An 18,216-nucleotide genomic window follows, 5' to 3' on the forward strand; every position below is an offset into this window, starting at 1 on the left:
TCCAAGCAAGTGACATCACTTTATTAAAAGCATGGGCCAAGAGGAGAAGGAAACAGCAGAAGGGTTACCTCTAACCAAATTGCTCAAACACAGTGATTTAAAAGACTATCATAAATAAACGATCATAAAATCCAGAGTACTGCTATAAACCTTCAGGTTAAATAAAATGCTTGAGCAAGACTATACCTTAGTTGGCTTTGACCATAATCCTAGCTTTAGTTTTGATATTAAGTTTGTCTTCTCTTCCTAAACTGACAGCTGAAAGAATTCTTTGTATGTCCCTGTTAAGTCAGGAAACTGGTTTCACAGTCTGTCCTGTGCAAAGGCAAGGAACGCTGTGGCAGCGCTTGCAGCTCTTCCACTCCAACAGCAGACCAGCAACCCAGCTGGGTCACTGGGACACGGCCTAAGTCTTGGGTTACTCATTGCTCACCCACTGGGGAATAACAGAACAACTGGTTTCAAACTCGCTCTTCCTCCCTCTCCTCCCTTTGGACGATCGACACGTGTAAGTGTCTGCACGTGTTTCTGATTAAAGGCATGTCTGGGATATCACAGCAGCAAGCACGGAAGGGAAAACCCTGGAGAGCTGACCCAGCCACAAACACTTTCCAACCCAAAAGGCTGACCCTCTCCAGTCCCCTTCCATGGAAATTCACCCACAGGCCCTCTCCAGGGCTTGGAGCTGGAGAAAGAGAGATGGCATGCTATCTTATGTAGAGCAAGCACAATGCTTAAAAGAAGATGGAAGTAATCCCTTAAAAGTACACAGTGCATCCATTAATTTGCCAGATTATCTTTATGGAGCCGGCAGTTCACTCGGTCCTCTATCCTGTCCTTGAATTTCCACAGAGCAAAGATTAATTCTCCACGAGGAGGTGAGTAACACGGCCACCTGCTGATGTGTGCCAAACCCATAATTGTGAAATCTCCTGGAGATTAAAAAAAAAAAAAAAAAAAAATCAGAGGGAAAGAGAAACTCCCATGGGGAATGTTTCCAACTTGTTTTTTTAAGAGCCGCACAGTCCTGTAACGTCCATAGGAAAATATCCAGCACCCGCGGATCTCTGGCATTACCAGCAGCCTCCAGGTTCAGCTGGGCAGGGGCCAAGGGGGCTCAGCAGCACGCACGTGCTGCTAACAGTAAGGCACCTCCCGAAAGCTCTGCCACGAGTTCTCCAAGATGATGAGCAGCAGAAAGGTGACAAGGCGGCCCGAGTATCCCTGTCCACAGCGGAGAGCTGATGGACACCTGGCGTGAAAAAACACCGTTTCCAGAAGGTTTGGATGGAACGGGAGGAAAGCTGGCAGCACGCCGCTGCGGAGCAGAGCGGCACTGCGATCCCCTTTGATCTGCAGATGGAAGGATCCTACAGAAGCCCCAACGACAGCTCGCACAATGCAGCCTCCAAAGAGAGGAGAAACAGATGATGGCTAAGGAGTCACACCAACAGGCCAGGTGAGACCTCACCCACAGCACTGCCTGTCCTGCTGGGCCAGAGCCCAGGAACGAGAAACACACACCAGAGGAGGTACAGGAACATGAGCAGGGCTTCTCAGAGGATCTGAGGGTTTCTTCAGCCAGCCAGGGGATTGATGGCTGTGGGGTATGAACATATGCTGTCAACAGTATGGACAGGTAAGCACCAGAGGGGGAGAAGAGCAAGGTAGATACTGGCATAATATCAACACCCTATGGGTGTATTTAGGTTGGAAACCAACAAACAGCCTTCCAGGAGAAGAGAAAAGGGAACAAAAGTTCCAGCTGATTTTAGGACAGAGCTTAGTATCCTCAGGAAAGGCTTCAAATGGCACTTATACTAAGATACCGTCACTCTAGGTGAGTGCTTTGCCCTGCGCACGCTTGCATCGTTGCCAGTGTTGAAGGATGAAGTCATGATGGGGTAAGACAATAAACTTTAAATGCAGATTGAGGTTTTATTAACCATAATTAAAATTATCATCAAGATGGGCTGAAAGTAAGATCCTCTTCTGAAATTTAATTTGCGAGGCCATTTATTGAGGAAGTATTTTTAAATACAGTTCATTTAGCATTTACTCAGCTCTTCCTATCAGAGTGACAGCAAACTTCACAAGCAAGGCAAATTCAGAAGCAGCAGCTGTAAATCTCTGTGTCCTGCTGTCTCAGAAATTTTTCGTTTAAAGAGCCTTTTCCAGCTTTCAGATCAATCACCACCTTCCCCAGTTGGGGAATGGCCAACAAGACCATTGCCACTGTACATTACCTGGAAGGGCTCAAACCTGAGCGTCTCCAGCAGCGAAACCCCAGTAGAGGCGTTTCCAGTAGAGAAACCCCAACCCAACCCCACTCCAGCTTGCCCAGAGGAACCCCCCAAAATCAGCCAACCCCTTTATTCTGCAAGCCAAATCCTTCTGTGTTCCCATTCCTCACCCCACAATCAATCTGACTGCTCTTTTACAGTAACCAAGCACACAACACCCCCAGGCTAAATGCTGCTGGAAATCCTTCTTCCTGCCGCGTGTGTAAACAGAACCGGGGTGCAATGCAATCCCGTATGCCCAGGCCACCCACGCCTCCCATCCCACCCCACAGCCTGGCTCCCTTGCGAAAGGGTCCCTCATCACACGCATCAGGGCACCCACAGCCAGTGAGGGAGCATTAAAAAAATAAGAGGCCTTGACTTGGTGGATCAGCAAAGCTGATACACATTCCAGAAACAGAAATATTGATCAAATTGGTATTAAACAATGACTGAAATGTTCCATAGCAAGGTAAGCAAGTTTTAATTGCCTGTGTCAGTGCTACAGCGGGAGAAGCTGTGATGCTGCAGCAGGACACCTGGGTGGGACCAGCGGGGCCAGAGCTGCTCCGCTCTCCCCTCTCCGATGGCAGCATCTTGCACATATTCATAAATAAATGACTCGCCTGGCTGTGCCCTGCCCGCACCTCCCTGCACTTTGAGGCCAGCCCAGCCATTCCTGCTCCCTCGGAGCCGGTGGGCAGCTGCCACCACCGATCCTGAGCAGGCTGAAAGCTTTGGGCTTAGGGACGGCAGCGAAAGGAGCTGAGCTCACAGCCTTGCAGTGTTTACAGCACTGACATCACTTTGAAGAGGAGTGAGAATGAAAGAGTGTTGGCTTAGTCAGCCAGACAGCAGCAGAAAGCCTCTGCTAACCCCGGACTTTCGGTCGGGGGCTGGAGGAGCAGCCTCGTTCCCCCCCCCTCCCCGGGACTGCAGGGACTAGAGAAAATCACAGCTCAACTAAAAACTGTCCCCTCTCAAATGTTTAATGCTTTCATTCCTGTGACGTGAGGTATCAGCAACTGCACAAAAATATTCTTCACTGCCTATAAGCAGATTAAGAGCAAACCTGCTCCGAGCTGCACAGGTATAACCCAGCATTTCGATGGCTCGTGGAGCCTCGCTGCCCCCATTTTCGCTCTGCAGATCCCTGGTGTGACTCCGTTCGTACCGCCCTGCAGTGATTCAATGGGCCCCTGCAGCTCAACGCAGCGAAAAAACACATTACAACTACATAGCAACAGCCCCGAGTGCTGCACGGCTGCAGCGGTGCCATCCTCGCGTAACCTCTGGCCCTAAATCATCCTAATTCCTTCTTTATAAAACTGCCCCAGATTACCCGGTGTGGAGGATGCTCCAAAGGCCCCCCCACCAGCTCTGTCCCAGCGGGGTCCCTGTCCGTGCTCACCACGAGCAGGTATTTGGCAACCTGCCTGTTAGCAATTTCCCATCCCTTCATGCCAGACGCAGCTCCGGGCGCAGGCAGGGATGCCACGGCAGTCATCGTCTGGCCCCCCGGGACCCCAGTGCGGGCTCCCCCCCGGGCTGCCGCCAGCCGCCGCTCAGCCCCCACGCTCCGCAAACCCCCCTCTGCCCACCACCGCTGCCCACGCATCGCGGGGCTTCTCTGGTAACGGCTTCAGTGCGCCGTGGAGGGCAAGGGCAGGTGACAAAGATCCAGCACAGCAGCATCCCTATTGCCCTGCGGATGTATACGGTGTGTTAATGTATGGGAGCGAGGCAGAGAGCCTGCGATTTCCAGCAGCCATCGGGGCAGGCGACGTGCTGGCGAGGGGGTTCTTTGGGATGGGGGTCACTTCCCCCAGCAAGTTCACACTTCCTGATGAATGCCCCATCTTCCACAGCAAAAAACAAAAAAAAACAAAACCCAAAATCTCAAAACATGCCCCCCCGCCCACCGAGTTACACACAGCCTGGCAGCCCAGACCTTAGATCCGAGATGTGCGAGGGGAATTTAAAGCAGTTTAACTCTGAGAAGCAGCAGTTAACTGATTAACTGGGTCCTCACTGTCCGCTGGGTCATTTCCCCAGCTTCTGCAGCCCACCCTCTCTTTGCCCCCTTGCACCACAGGCTCCCCTGGCCAGGACTCCCTTGTCTCAGTTGAAGATGGGTGCAATCCCTCCCAAAGCATCACAGCACCCCCAGAAAGCAACACTTTATCCAACACAGGAATAAGCCTACCTCCTATTTTTAATATATTTTTTACATGTTCCATAAAGGTTGCCCCTATGACTTTTACTTCCATTTTTTTCCTAATGTATACGACTTGTGATGCACATCTCCATTGTCATCCGCTAAAATATCCTCCATGCAGCTCTTAAATTTCAGGGAAACTCACTTGTTTAGTAAAGCTCGCCTTTCAGGGCGAGTGGCTGCTATCGAATGGAGCAGCGGCACCGACAGACCTGCTCATCACCGCGGCAGAAATGATGACAATACTTCATGTCAGAAGCCTGCCGCGTTCCCGAGAGATCTTAATCTCCACTGAAAGAGCTCCCTGTTTTTTATTTCCGTATCAGCCTCCTGAACGTCGATAAAAAGAATTACTTGGGCATTATCAGAAACCGTTTTATTTCAACAAAGGGCCAATGAAAAATAAACAAGCCTTTATCTGCACAGCAAGACTGATAGAGTTCGTGCAAGTCCTAATTCAATCAGATCCTGAAACAGCAGCTATTTAACACAGCGACACCAGCACACCTCTCCTCCGCTTTCCTGTGAATACCTCCACCAGCCCCAGCAATGGGCATAGACTTAAAGAAACCTCACACCCCAGCACTCTTCAGTGCAAGGAAAGCAGCTTTTGCAACAATTATTTTTCACTACCCCGTGAGAAAGGCCCCAAAATTGAGAGGAGAGGTAGCTGGTCTGGAAGAGAATTTAGATTACCTAGCCTGCCTCTCCCGGGGGCCAAGAGACAAGCAGCCCGGCTGGGTGACGAACGCCCTTGCACGGCTGGGTGACCCGCCGGGGGGAAGCCCGGGTTCTCCTGACGAAGGCGATACAGCACGTACAGCATCCTCTGCTATTTCATGATGATGGGGCTTGATGAAAGAGCCTCTCTTAATCCAAGGAGTTTTCTACTGAGTTTTTCTTTTTGGAAGCTTGGGCTGTTCTGGATGGGCAAATTATTTCAAAACCATTATTTCATTAACACTTGTATATGCCAATAACTCTGTGCACTGCGGCTAGAAGAAGGAAGAAAAACCTCTCTTCCCTGGCCGTTCCGTGGTAACCCCAGACCCAAGCAGCATAAAGGCACTGGGCAGAGCCCAGCTCCGGGGAAGGCTTTGGCACACAGTTGGTGGGGCTTTTTTCCCCACCCCAGGCACTCCAGCAGCACAAGGGAAAATGATGTGGGTTGGTTTTCTATTTTACTTTTTTTTTAAAAAAAAAAAACCAGATTAAAAACCAGCTCAAGCCAAATGGAATTTCATGGGATGAAAAGGCATTTCTCAGCTTGACAGCTTTCTCCTCGCTGAATCCCTGGCCAGCTGCAAAGAACATGTTTTTTTAAAAGTTCTTACCAGAAATAACCCCAACACCCAAGTAAGAAAAGCCCCTGGAGCCCAAGCCCCGAAGTCTTCCCAATAATTCAGTGTACCACAAAGCCTCAGGTAGCAAAGCAGCACAGAAGCCCGTCAGCTCCATTTCTGTCCCAGGCGGAATGTCCTCTGAAGCCCCCCGGTTCCCACAACCCCCCGAACGCTCTGGCATGAGGACATGGGGGCAAACAGCTGAAGCCACTGAACCTTTTGCTAAAATAAAGCCTAGATTATACAGAAAGTAAAGGATGTTCTGCTGCTCTTCAGCATCTCCATGGTCTCCCAGCTGAAACACGGATGTTACCCCTGAAAAATTAGGCTCTAGCCTAATCTAGGCACAGAAATACACTGGAAACCACCTGTGGATAACCCAGAACTGACTGGATTTACAAGATTGTAATAAAATGCTATTTAGATCACAGGACAGCATCCAAGTCGTTATATTTAAGACAACTCAAATGTAGCCTTGTCTTCAACATTGCCCTAACAAAAGCAGGGTCTCAAACTGCTGGTCAGGCGCCCACGGGCGCTGCAGGCTGTTGCTCCACAGGCTTAGATCAGCACAGCCGAGCTCAGAATACAGCCCAGTAACTTTAATTTTTCACCCCGCTTAGGGCAGCGCCCACAGCCCCGACCCATGGTGTCTGCTGCCCTGCCCGGCGCCCGTGAGCACCAGCTGCCAGCGAGGAGGTGGGCTCCAACGCTCTGGCTGTCTCTGGAGATAGACAGTGGATTTAAACACTATTCTCCGTGGTCTGGGAATGCTGAATTAATAACCGAGAGGCCACTGACAAGGGAAGCAGCGGGAGGAGGCAGGCGAGGATTTATGGAGAGGCAAAGCAGCTTGCAGCCCTTCAGCAAGATGAAGCGATCTTCACCGAAACGGCTGAACAGCCACAGACCTTCCTGCCTGCCCTTCACCGTCCCCCTCCTCTTTATTTGCCTGCACCGGCTCTGTGAAGCATTAAGCACAAGAAGCAGCGCCGAGAGCTGGCAGGAATCACGCGCGCCCAGCATCCCACGCCCAGCCTCCATCTTCCCAGCAACGCTCCCGGCTCCCTCCAACTGTTGTTTTTTTTTTTTTTGATGCATTTATTTTCAAAGGACAGAATAATTTTCAATTGAATATTGTAACAAAGACGTTAATGACAATTCAGGATAAAAATGGTTTTATCAACAGTCTGCAAAGATTTTATGGCAAAACGGAGGAGCATTTCGCAGCGCAGGAGGAGCCTTTTCAAAGCCATGGCTTTGAAAAAGACAGATTCAAAATAAGGCTTTTTGTGTGACAGAGGTGGTGGTAAGAGGACAACACAGAGTAAATCATTTGTGTCAAACCCCAGTTAATTTATGGAAAAGAAAGCAACTTACCCAGAGCTGATCATCCATTCCTGGGGGGTTCTTTTTAATAAAAGCACCATAATACGTAGCGATATTTCGGTGGTGAGAATACTTCTTCAGCATGTTAATTTCTTGTTTGATCTCTTCCTCTTCATCCTGGGATGAGGTGAAAAGAAAAACAAAACCAGAGACACTAAGAGACTGCACTTCACAGGCTCCCATTTCCCTTCGTACATGGGTGAACTTCCACACGCCCCATTTCTGACAGGCCTCGCCTACGTTTCCTTGCACCATTTTTTTTACAGCCACTTTTTGCAGCATGGAACTGACACCGGAGCCCTGGGAGCCTGCAGCCTGGACTGGAGACTAACGGGTTAAACAACAAAAAAAAATAAAGCCCAACTAATGATTGAAACTAAAAAGCTAAGACGAGCAGAATTGGAGAAGACACATGCTTTGCCACGTCACCTATCGCATTTCTGAACCCTGAACCAGACAGACCTTCAGGCAGTGCCTGGTGGTTTCCAAATGGTTCAGGTGCTGCTGTCTCCTCCAGGATGGGAGCCTGAAGGCACTGGCAGAGTTTAAGAGTGGGCAGCCGACCTCTCTCTGTCGCGTGTTAATGACCCACCACCCCTGTGCGCTGCTTCAAACCCTGCGGCACGAGTGGGAGCGGAGACCCCGGGAACCTCCCGAGGAGCCGAGTACCTACACATGCCGCAGGTGTAACGGGGCTGGCCAAGGGCACTGGTCTGCTGGGCGGGAGCAAGGCACGGTCTGGCCAGGAACTGAGCCCTCCCATGGAGACATGCTCTGCACCCAGAGGGCCACCGGTGCCGAACTTTGGCATCGCAGCCAAATCACGTGTTTTCAGCAGTTTAGACATTCCTCCATCTTCTTAAACTAATTCCTTTAATAATTCATATAACAATTTACATGAGTATTGCATTGCTTTGAAGCTTAACAATACTTGCCTTACCCCAGTAATGCATCAGCACACCCTCCAAGACCCATCAAAGGCCCAAGAGGGTGGTTTTCTAGCAACCACTGCACAGCAGAACTGCTCCCGCACCGTGCATCCCAGCCGCCCGACACACCGCTCCTGCCCACCCTGGAAGCGGCACAAGACGTTTGGGGACACGGGCTGTCATTGGTGGTGCAGTGGTACCTCGCAGGGAGCAGGCAGACGCTGCCCGTCCACAATCTCCCTGCCAGACTAACTCGGTCCTGGTGACAAGCGCCCTTCCCGCGGGCTGTTACGGCCCCTCTCCATCCCACCTGCAAAGCTGCAACAGCTGAAGCAGCCGAGGCAGGGGAACTGCACCGGTACCTGTTTTGATGTCCTACCTCTTCACTTGCATGACCATCAAACGTGCCCTGGTTTTATTTTAAGCTGACCGACTTGCAGCCCACTGCCATTCCACAGGCGGTGGGGCAGCAGTTAGTGCCTTGATGTCGATGAGTTTTATTACAGAAGGACCAGAAGGGCTCTTACTTCTTTATTCCCCTTGGGCCCCTCACCTGCTTCATCCTGACTTCAGTTTTACAAACCAGCAAAGGACAAGACACCCCAGCGAACAGTGAAGCTGCAGGGACAGCTCCTCTTGAAGAGCGACGCTCCCTGACCAGGTGTCTCGCAGCACGGACAGAAACACAGCTTTCGTCCCAAACTACCACAGAAAGTGATTTAATGGCTACAGTGTTCCAGAGAGAATTCAGGGGAGAACAGTGAGGATGAGGACAGGAGGAACTAATAAAAGTTAGGTGGAGCTTGTGTAAAAAACCTCCAATTTTATCCTTGGCAAGAACGTGGAGCGTGTAAGCACCAAAAACTATGAGGAACGGGACAAGGAAGACCCGGGCACTTTTCTGGAAGACCTTTATCACCTCTCCTTCAAGCAGTCAACACAACTTTGCTTGTTTTCATTTGCTCAGGAAACCAGAAAATATAGTAACACACAGTTTATCAGGCCCCAGAGATTATTTTTGTTTAAATTGAAGCCCTTTGCAACAAAAAAAGCAGCTGGATGCTCAGTGATGCTGGGAGCAAGGAGGAGCAGTCAGTGTAAAACCCCACCGGCTCCCTGAGTACCACGAGCCAGCTCTTCAGTTGTCCCCTGCCTCACACCCGGCTCTCTAGGAAAAATGGAGATAAGCCACAGGGACGCTTGATCTAAGGTTTTATCTCGACTCCCTCTTTAGGTGGAAGTATTCAAAATGGGGGCGGGAAGGGAGAATCCAAAACATCCGAGCTGTGGATGGCACCTGAGGACGTGCCTGCATGGCCAGGTTCAGGGGTTGCCAGCCCTGCCTCCTGCTCCATCAGGACCATCGCCAGAGATCACCACCAGCAAACCCAGCGAGGGAGGGAAGAAAAATGAATTATCATAGCGAGCTGCTCTAACTACTCCAACCCCACAACTGACAAAACCCACAGACCAGGTTTTTATGCCACACTTTGCCTCCATCAGTCAATTCTACTATACCCATCGCTAGAAGGAGGGCATGCAGCAGGACCAGCCCCTGAAAAATGAATCCAAATTCAGAGATAGTGGCTGCCCAGACTGATCAAGTGCTGTAATTTGAGGGCCTCTATGCTGCCATCTTCCCTAACAGATAATTAGCAAGAGCATAGATGAGTTAAAGCGTCGCTGGCAGGAGCCTCTGGGGGTTTAGTGCAAGGCACGTGGTCGGGATGAGATGCTGGCCAGGAGCTCACTTAGCATGTGAGGGGTTTTCACTCTAAAGAACTTCCTCCGTGAAACTGCAGGTGGCTATGGTTGGGATGACCACACTAGTCTGTTCTCTGTAGGCCTCTGAAAGACACGTTGTCATCAGGGACATCCTGGAAAAACAGGTGGGATGGAAGATCTGGATAAAAGGAAGCAGCGGCAGCACCAAAACTGGTGCGTGTCAGGAGGTGGTGAAGGACTGCAGCGGACATGCTTGGGTTTTCACCAGCAGCCTTCGCACCGAGCCTGGACCAGGTGCCAAACGTGGCTGTAGGTATGATTTAGCAATGACCCCAGAAGCGATTCCCAGGACCGTTCCTGCGGTGGCTGGAGGACACGGCTCTAGACCAGGCTTCAGCATCAACAGCTATGCAGCACAGTCAGTCCCCTACCATGTCACAGGTTTGCTCTGTCTTCCCTGTGGTCATCGCCCGTCCTGCCCAAGCCTGGTCCTGCTCTCCGAGCAGCCTTCTGTTGGTGACTACAGGCCGGTGGCATCCCTTCAGAGGACGTGGGGGTCTCACCTCCGCACCTCAGCTGCTAGATAGCTGCTTCTCCACTCACCCAATACTGGGGTCACTCGAGGCTGAGAAGCCACCACACAGGGTATTCAATGGGGTAGAAGTAGTACAAGAGAGGAGAAGTTCAGCTCAGGGATTCTTTTTAGAGGACTGACTTTAAAAGTTTGCTCATTATCTATTAAAGGAAAAATAGCTGACATGTTTTAACATGGCTAAAAGCAGCTTAAGGGGAAAATAATTAAATATCCAAACAACACATCCCACGCCAAATATCTGATTTACCCCCTTGGACGTTTAGAGACGTGAGACCCTGCTTTGGAACATAAATGTTTACATCAGGGACATGTACTTCGAGACGTAGCTGAAAATATTGGTTATTGGGCAGGATCAGATTTGGGGCACTTTTCTCCAATATCTTTGCTTGGAAATGATGATAATTCAAAACCACCAAACTAAGCATAGACTCAAATTTAAGTCCCTGTTTGGCCTCAAAGTAATATTCTGATTTCTCAGCTTAAATTTGTAGTAACCTCAGACTTCATCCCATGGGAATCTCACTGTATTTATGCCGTGGGGTTATGTTTGGTGAGTCTGCCCATTCCCTTAGCGCCTGCTTCCCACAAGTACCAGACAAATGGCACTTGTAGGTATCGCAAGTAAACAGAAACAAATCTCATTCACGTTTACGGACTTATTTCCACGCGCCATTTCACCCATTAGCACAAAAAAGAACCTGGATGACAGTCCTGTAGATATTAATACCACACCACAACGCCTAAGGTATTTCAAAACATACTCCTGAAGCCAGCTGACTGCTTTCACAGCGAGTCAATGCTGTACGTGCTGAACTCCTGAGAGCTAATTAAAAACATCAATTCAAGAAATAAGGTGGGTAGATTGGGATCGAGTCCTAAATTTTGAAATGTGTTATTCTAGTTAAAAAAAAAAAAAAGCCAAAACACAGCAACAGACATTCTTACTCCCAAACCTGGCATTGTTTATGTAGGCAGGAACTTTGGGAGGTATAATACTGCATTTAGGGGAAAAAAAGGAATGCAAGAAAAAACACTTTCATGTCACGCTCCTAAATGCATCTGGTTAGATTTTTAGGGATCAGAGCTGTAACACCCATCTTTTCTTTTGTGGCTACTGGGAAATGGTGAAACCATTCTTCCCCCTAAATCCTGTTGTTCATTTAATGACTTGTAAATTCTTAGTCCTCTAAGTCTGATGCAAGTTTCAAAAGAGCCACATTTCTGAGACCAGGGTGGTACATTTTTTTCCCTCTTTATCAGTAGGATGCGCGGGATTAGTTTCACTTGCCTAGTGAAGTTATTCATAACAATACCTGCACATAGTTTTGGTGAACAGAAGCTTTTCGGTGAAAAACATGGATTTGGAGAAACTGACGTTTGTTATGAATACACGATCCTGTCGCTACTGTTTTCTTCACATTTTATTAACCCATTGACAAGAGCCACTGCTGGAACCAGATGCTGCTTTGTTTCAGCACAAAACTACTTTAATCACCAAAACCTCCTCCAGACTTATTTTTCTCTCACACGTTCATTAAAACCAAAACCTCTTAAAGGCATATTTCACATTAAAGCAAAGGGGGTTTGCTTCCCAGGAATACAAGCCTTCTACCAACTCCCACTTGTTATCACACCCCGTCCCCTTTCCCCCCTTATCTGTAATTTAAGGATGCAGGAGGAGGAGGATACATTACCCCGGTGACGTCCATAACCTTAATAGCAGCAAGCTGGCCTGTTTTAACATGACGACCCTGCAAAAGAAAAGGGAGAAGTTAGGTTTGGTTTGTTTTATCACAGTGGCAGGGTTGCAGTGAACAATATTCTTCATTAATCTCCTCGTCCTGGCCGCATCCGTGCTTTTTTTTTTATTTTTTTATTTTTATTTTTTTTTTGCCTTTTCAAGAGCATCTTCACAGCAGCCACGATGGGAAAGCAATTCCCTCCCCTTCCTCTTGCCATTACAATTAATTAGTAAAGGGCCTTCGATGCTGTATTTTCCTGGCAAACAAGTGCTGGAAATATCCTTTAATGCTCAGCCATGCAAAAAAACAGCTCGGGGCCTCTCCTGAGCACAGAGCATGACTCGGCTGGAAATGGTCTGCTGGAGCTGTGATGATGAAAACGTGCTGGCTGGGGTACCCACATGGCATGGACTTAGTCCCCTCGCATCCGAGCCCCAGCTCTCACGGACCTGGGGGCGCCCAAGGGACTCCAAGCCTGCAGGGCACCTTTATACACTCTGTCCACTGATTTATTTATTTTGCAAATGCCTCGGTTAGCAGGCCAGAGAGGTTTTTAAAATCGGATTTTCTTCTTGGCTATGGAAGCGACCCCACCTTTAGCGGCGGGGGAGCGTGCGTCTAGAGGAGATGCTCGAGAGCCAGCACGGAAACAGAAGCCCCTTGACACACAAAGCCTCCTCGGTTTCCAGCAACTGGAAAATTAGCAAATCACTGCAATGAACTGCTCCTTGCACAGTGCTCAACTACATTAATCCTAATGGAAAAATGCCTGGAAGCGATGGGGAAAATGATAAAAGAGCCCAAACTGTTGATGGCATCATAAAACCAACACAACTGCTATCCAGCAAGCCAATTCCCGGCCTTTCCCCTTCTCCCAAGAAACGGTTCCCCCAGCATCCTATCAAAATGGCTTACACCAAATCATTCCCCGCTGCTACCATTTGAGGGCACATGCTCTGCTTACAAATGGGCAGAGTCAGAGGAAGAGATGCTGCTTCTCCCGGAAAACCAGCTGACGCCGATCCGGGCAGGAGAGCCGGGAGGCAAAGGGAAGCATCCCTATTTCCCCATCGCTCCTTACTACAGGAGCAACCCAAGGCCCCGTCACACGAGATACGTGTGGAGCGCACACGCTCTGTGTCCACCCTGCAGCGCTGATAATTAACGCACGACACACACAACAAGGAGCAGAGGCTGAGAGGGGACAAGGCGCAGCATGGCAGAAACAGGGAAAAATAGAAGCGTTTCCTAAATCGCAGGCTCCTCCAGCCCCCACCAGTGTGCTTGCTGGGTTTGTGCCTAGGTTTCCCAGCCCTCCTGCAGGCTGGAGATGGTCTTTCACACCATCTCGCCTCCAGCGGGAACACCAAATTACCAGACACGGGGACCCCTCGGGTTTCCAGGCACGGTGTTGGGAAACAAACCCACACGCTGGCTGCGGAGCAAGGCGGCATCTTCCTCTCCAAATTTACGACTTCACCAGGAAGCCAATTCACCCACCGACGCTCCTCACTCTTTTATTAACACAATTTATATGCCCTGAGCAATCGCATGTTACAACAACAGGAAAAAAAAGCTTGATTTTAAAATGCACAACATAAAAAAATAACAGAATAAATTGCAGCCCAGCAGCACCAGGCTGCGGCTGAAGCATCCTCCGAATGCAGCCGTCGGGAAGGAGGGCGCATCGCTAGACACCATCTATTTAGACAGCATGATGTGCAAAAACAAATCCTCCCCTTCCTAAATTCATCTTTGTTTGCTTGGCCAGGAAGCCCCTACACTTACCAACCCTTTAATTAAAGCCAACAGAGCACCAGCAAGGGATATGCTTGGACACAAGCATGGTGCGCTGCATCTCCCATGAAATGGAGGAGGGAGATGGGGAAGCAAGTTGGGGCATTTCAAGCCATGTATTTGCTAGTTATACCTGCCTTCGTAACACCACCTCATTTTGTATTTCAAGGAAAAGTCCCAGCCTTGCCGTGGTGGAGTGACGCTGCCTACCTCCGATACTAGCCAAGGGGAAAAGCAGCCCTGCGCGCCCACACCATCCTTCTCCCACGGATCTGGCGCTGCCCCGTACACCTCCCAGGTATTTACAGATGAAAGTAAGATCTTAATATTGTGCGAATATTTACCAAAACAAAACTGCTTTGAAATGTATGCTAATGTAAGCCATGGGGGACACTTAGTCATGCAAAAATCAGGCGAAGTAGAACCAATAACTATTTAGTCTTGGAACTTTAGAACAAAGATTTGCTTTTCATACAGTTTATCTGCAGCAATGGATTGTTGAGTGTCATCCTGGCAGATTTCCACCTCTGTCCAGGGAAATCAGGCACTTCCTCACCACTTAAACTGTCCCTTTTAATTCAGCATACCTAGTGCTCAGCATTGATAGTCACGGTGAGACCACACATATGGTTCAGAAAACTGGTTCGTTTTCACTCTGCTGCAAGCATCCTTGGTTTCGTAATACAGATACAGTCAGGTTGGAGAAAGACACCGAGAACTGAAAGTGATAGATGCAATACAGGAATAAAATTAGCATCCAACCTGTGCACGTTAAAAAATGTCATGGAAGCAACGAGCCCTTCTGATGGCATTAGCAGCCACCTCCATTAGCAATGCACACTGGCCGTGCAGAAGTGCCTGTGCCCAAAGGCTGGAAGAGGGACTGGGAACACCCGTGTCTCTGCAGCCTTTCCAAAGGAATCGGGCTGGACCAGGCAGCAGAGCCATTTCTGCCAAAGCAAGCTAAAATTGTTCATTAATGAGTGGCAAGCGCTAAATTCTCCAGTGTGAACCTTGCACTGCTTTCAAGAAGCTACAAATGGGGATTGGGGTAGCAAGACCAAGAAAAGCACCAGAAAGCCCCTATTGCAATATGCTTTCACCTCCTGTGTGTCCTCCACCCATCAAAACTCATTGGCTCTTTCCTATAAACCATCGCCAGAGCAGGGGCCTCTGCTACAAAACCACACAACGACCGAGCCCAACTCCTTTTCCTGCAGTCGCCTGTTCCCCCAACAGCAAAGATGTAGGTCAAAACAGGTGAGGCTGCAGGTACCCATGCAGAATTTCAACAGAAATTCTCTGCTTTTTCAAAATTCCTCCTTTTTGGTGCCCCCGTACTTGGGAGCTCCCACTGGGGATGCTGGAGAGGGTACAGATGCCTGGAGGCAAAGCTTTCAGGAAAATGAGACCCTTCCAGCTAAGACAGTCACTTCCGAGCCTTCAGACCACACCACCACCGACATTTTTGGTGATGGGAGCAACGGAAGCTGGAGGGGAGCAGCAATCACTGCAGCCACCCTTGCTCCCCACACCCTCCTCGCCTCCTGCCTGCTTAATAATTTATCCCAACAGCCCGTGGTCATCTGCCTGCCTGCAGAAAAGGAGCTGATCTGCTCTTTAGCAACATTTTGTCCTCTCGCCTTCTTCGTCTCCTGGCATCGTTCAGGATTTTTCCACTTGTCGGTGGTGGGTGAGCTGCTTCCAACTGCTCGTACTTAAGGGAGATGGAAGAGGACCAGCATCCTCCCAAAGCCCAAGCTGCTACGACATCCCAGCATCTCAAACGTGGTACCACCAGCGCCATCCTGCCGCGGGGCTCAAGCTCCTGCATGCCACCGCCTTTGCTTGGGATATAAGCATGGGTTTACCCTCCTCTTACTCCCCACTCACGCAGGGCAACGACTGAACCCCTGAGAAGTTCAAGGAGAGGAAGGAGAAGACATTTCCAGGAGGCACTTTCTCAGGCTCATGTTGGCTGTTCACAGTAAGCACGACAAGGCTTCGTGTACCACCACCAGCATCACCTGGGGCAGAGCTCCCGGATGTCTCAAACACACAATATCCTCCGACACCTCCCTGCTCCTTTCCCTGAAGCAGGTTTTGCATCTGGCTACATGACGTCCCGGCTGAACTGCAAGATCCGATTTCATCTTCACCAGTTCGGCGCAGTTACAGACACCGTGATGGCTGTGACGGTGTAAAACAAATCAGAGGAGATTAGAGCTACTGTTTTTCCCCTCTCCAGATATTTGCTGTCAAGGTTCACTAGGGTATAAACCCCCATTTCAGCCTCCAGATTATTCAAGCGTGAACTTCAAAGCTGCCACAGTTTTTAATTTAACACCCATCTGAGCATAATGCTCCTAATTACCCTCAAAATGTTGTGTCAACTATCACTAACTTGATAATATCGCGTATCAAAAACTAATTTCTGCAAATGAAGCAGGCACCACAAGTGTTTCTTCAAAGGTTGTGGTCCTTACACCCCATAAAGCGTAATGGACTGGCACGTGATGGGGACATTGGTAAACGCCTTTAAACATCAGTTGATGCATTCAGGCATTAGATTTTCTAAATAAACAAACCCCGGCCTCAATAGCAGCCTTTTACACAAAACCTGCATATGCTGGCCCAAAATTCAAGTCCACAGTTTAAGGACAGAAAGAGAATGATTGATTTTTGCTTTTTAAAATTTTGCTTGCACAAGCACAGATTTCGCATTTAAGCAAAAACTGCAATTTCTGTACCCAGAAACGTATCCCACCACATTAACTTAACTTCTGCTGTCTGCTCCTATTCATGCAACAAAACACATGACCCACCACCTGCTGCAACCAGTGGGACACAACCAGAATTGTCACTCTTTCGAGAAAGGCAGAGCTCCCATTGCCTTCAGCTGGGCAGAGCATCGTCTCTTAAACCTCCCAACCAGGGCACCCAGCCTCCAACCCCCCATGCACACACAGGCCCGATAGCAGGTGTTTAATGGAGTAACCCTGTTGCAGGTCTGAAAATTTAAAGCAAAACACTTGGGGATCCAGCCATTTTGCAATGCCCTTATTTAATATTTCCATGTTATGTGACTAAGTGGGATCAGGGTGCCCTCTGACACAGACAGCTTTGCTGGGACCAGACCACAACGCCACCCCTCACCGCTGAGAAAGTACAACCCAAGGAAAACTCCATTTCATACAGAAATCTCTGTAAACTATGACAAGAAGTCTCATAAAAGTCTGAATATTACCACTTCAGTGAGACAGAAGCCTCCCAAATAACTTCCATTTTTGCTACAGTTAAAATACCAAGCTGGGGCCAGCAGCCCAACGACTGCCCTTTCTACTGGCCAACTCCTGCCTCTAAACCATGCCATTAGTCAGCACACCCTCAATACCACCAACTCCAGCACACACATATTCTTCCTACAACAGGAATGGTGTGAGACACCAGAGATTTTGCCAGGTGAGAAATCACCGGTTCATTTTTCTACATTAACATCTCATGTTTGATACATGCGACCTAAGACAAACTCTTTGTCAAGCCCTACTTCTGCAGGCAACACCATCAAGGTGATGAGTCTCATCTCCTCCGGACTCCGTTTCTGCATCCCAGACCTTCTGCAGCAGAGCTCTCCTGGGATGAGCTAGACCTTCACACAGGTCCTGGTCCAGGTCCTGCCAGTTCCTTGTTTCCCTGTAGTTCAAGGCAATTCAGGGACTCGGTCCAAGGTTTTTAGCATAAAGGCACTTTAGCGCTAACGCACCGAAAATCGCACCCAGTTTTTCCTGACAGAAGGAACTTTGCCTTCCAACAGGAGCCGTGCACCCGAACTGCCATCCTGCAGTAAATGAGACCGTTCTATAGCACCCAGTGTGGCTCATCCTTGGCTTTTACGGAGTATAGACACGTTTAAGTACTTCGTTTCCCATTGAAATAGATCTTGAGGGTACCAAAAAACACCCCCCTCCAATTAGTTTAAAGGGGCTAAAATACTTACTGATAGAAAACCAGGCCTATACTAATGTGAAAACTCAGCAGTCTCCAAAAGAAGCTGTTTTTATAAACGATGTACGCTCGCTTTGCATTTGATTTACACATCCCTTTGAACGTATCTGAAATAAATCCATGCCTCTGAGAAGGTAATTAAAACATCAGATACTCTAAATATCAGGTCAGCGTAAGAAAAAGTGAGTCAT

The 18,216-nt window shown here is 48.9% G+C and overlaps 1 protein-coding gene across 5 annotated transcripts in view; it reads right to left on the reverse strand.

The window, feature by feature from the left end:
- Positions 1-18,216, reverse strand: part of TNIK (TRAF2 and NCK interacting kinase) — a 165,698-nt gene that overhangs the window by 65,410 nt on the left and 82,072 nt on the right. For all 5 annotated transcript variants that reach the window (XM_064457987.1, XM_064457989.1, XM_064457991.1 and 2 more), the window contains exons 3-4: positions 12,176-12,232; positions 7,224-7,349 (exon numbers count right to left, since the gene is read on the reverse strand). In XM_064457987.1, coding sequence (XP_064314057.1) covers positions 7,224-7,349; positions 12,176-12,232 — 183 coding nt within the window. The remainder of the gene's footprint in view (positions 1-7,223; positions 7,350-12,175; positions 12,233-18,216) is intronic.

Source organism: Phalacrocorax carbo, chromosome 7 (assembly GCF_963921805.1).
Source record: "Phalacrocorax carbo chromosome 7, bPhaCar2.1, whole genome shotgun sequence".
Lineage (NCBI taxonomy): Eukaryota > Metazoa > Chordata > Aves > Suliformes > Phalacrocoracidae > Phalacrocorax > Phalacrocorax carbo.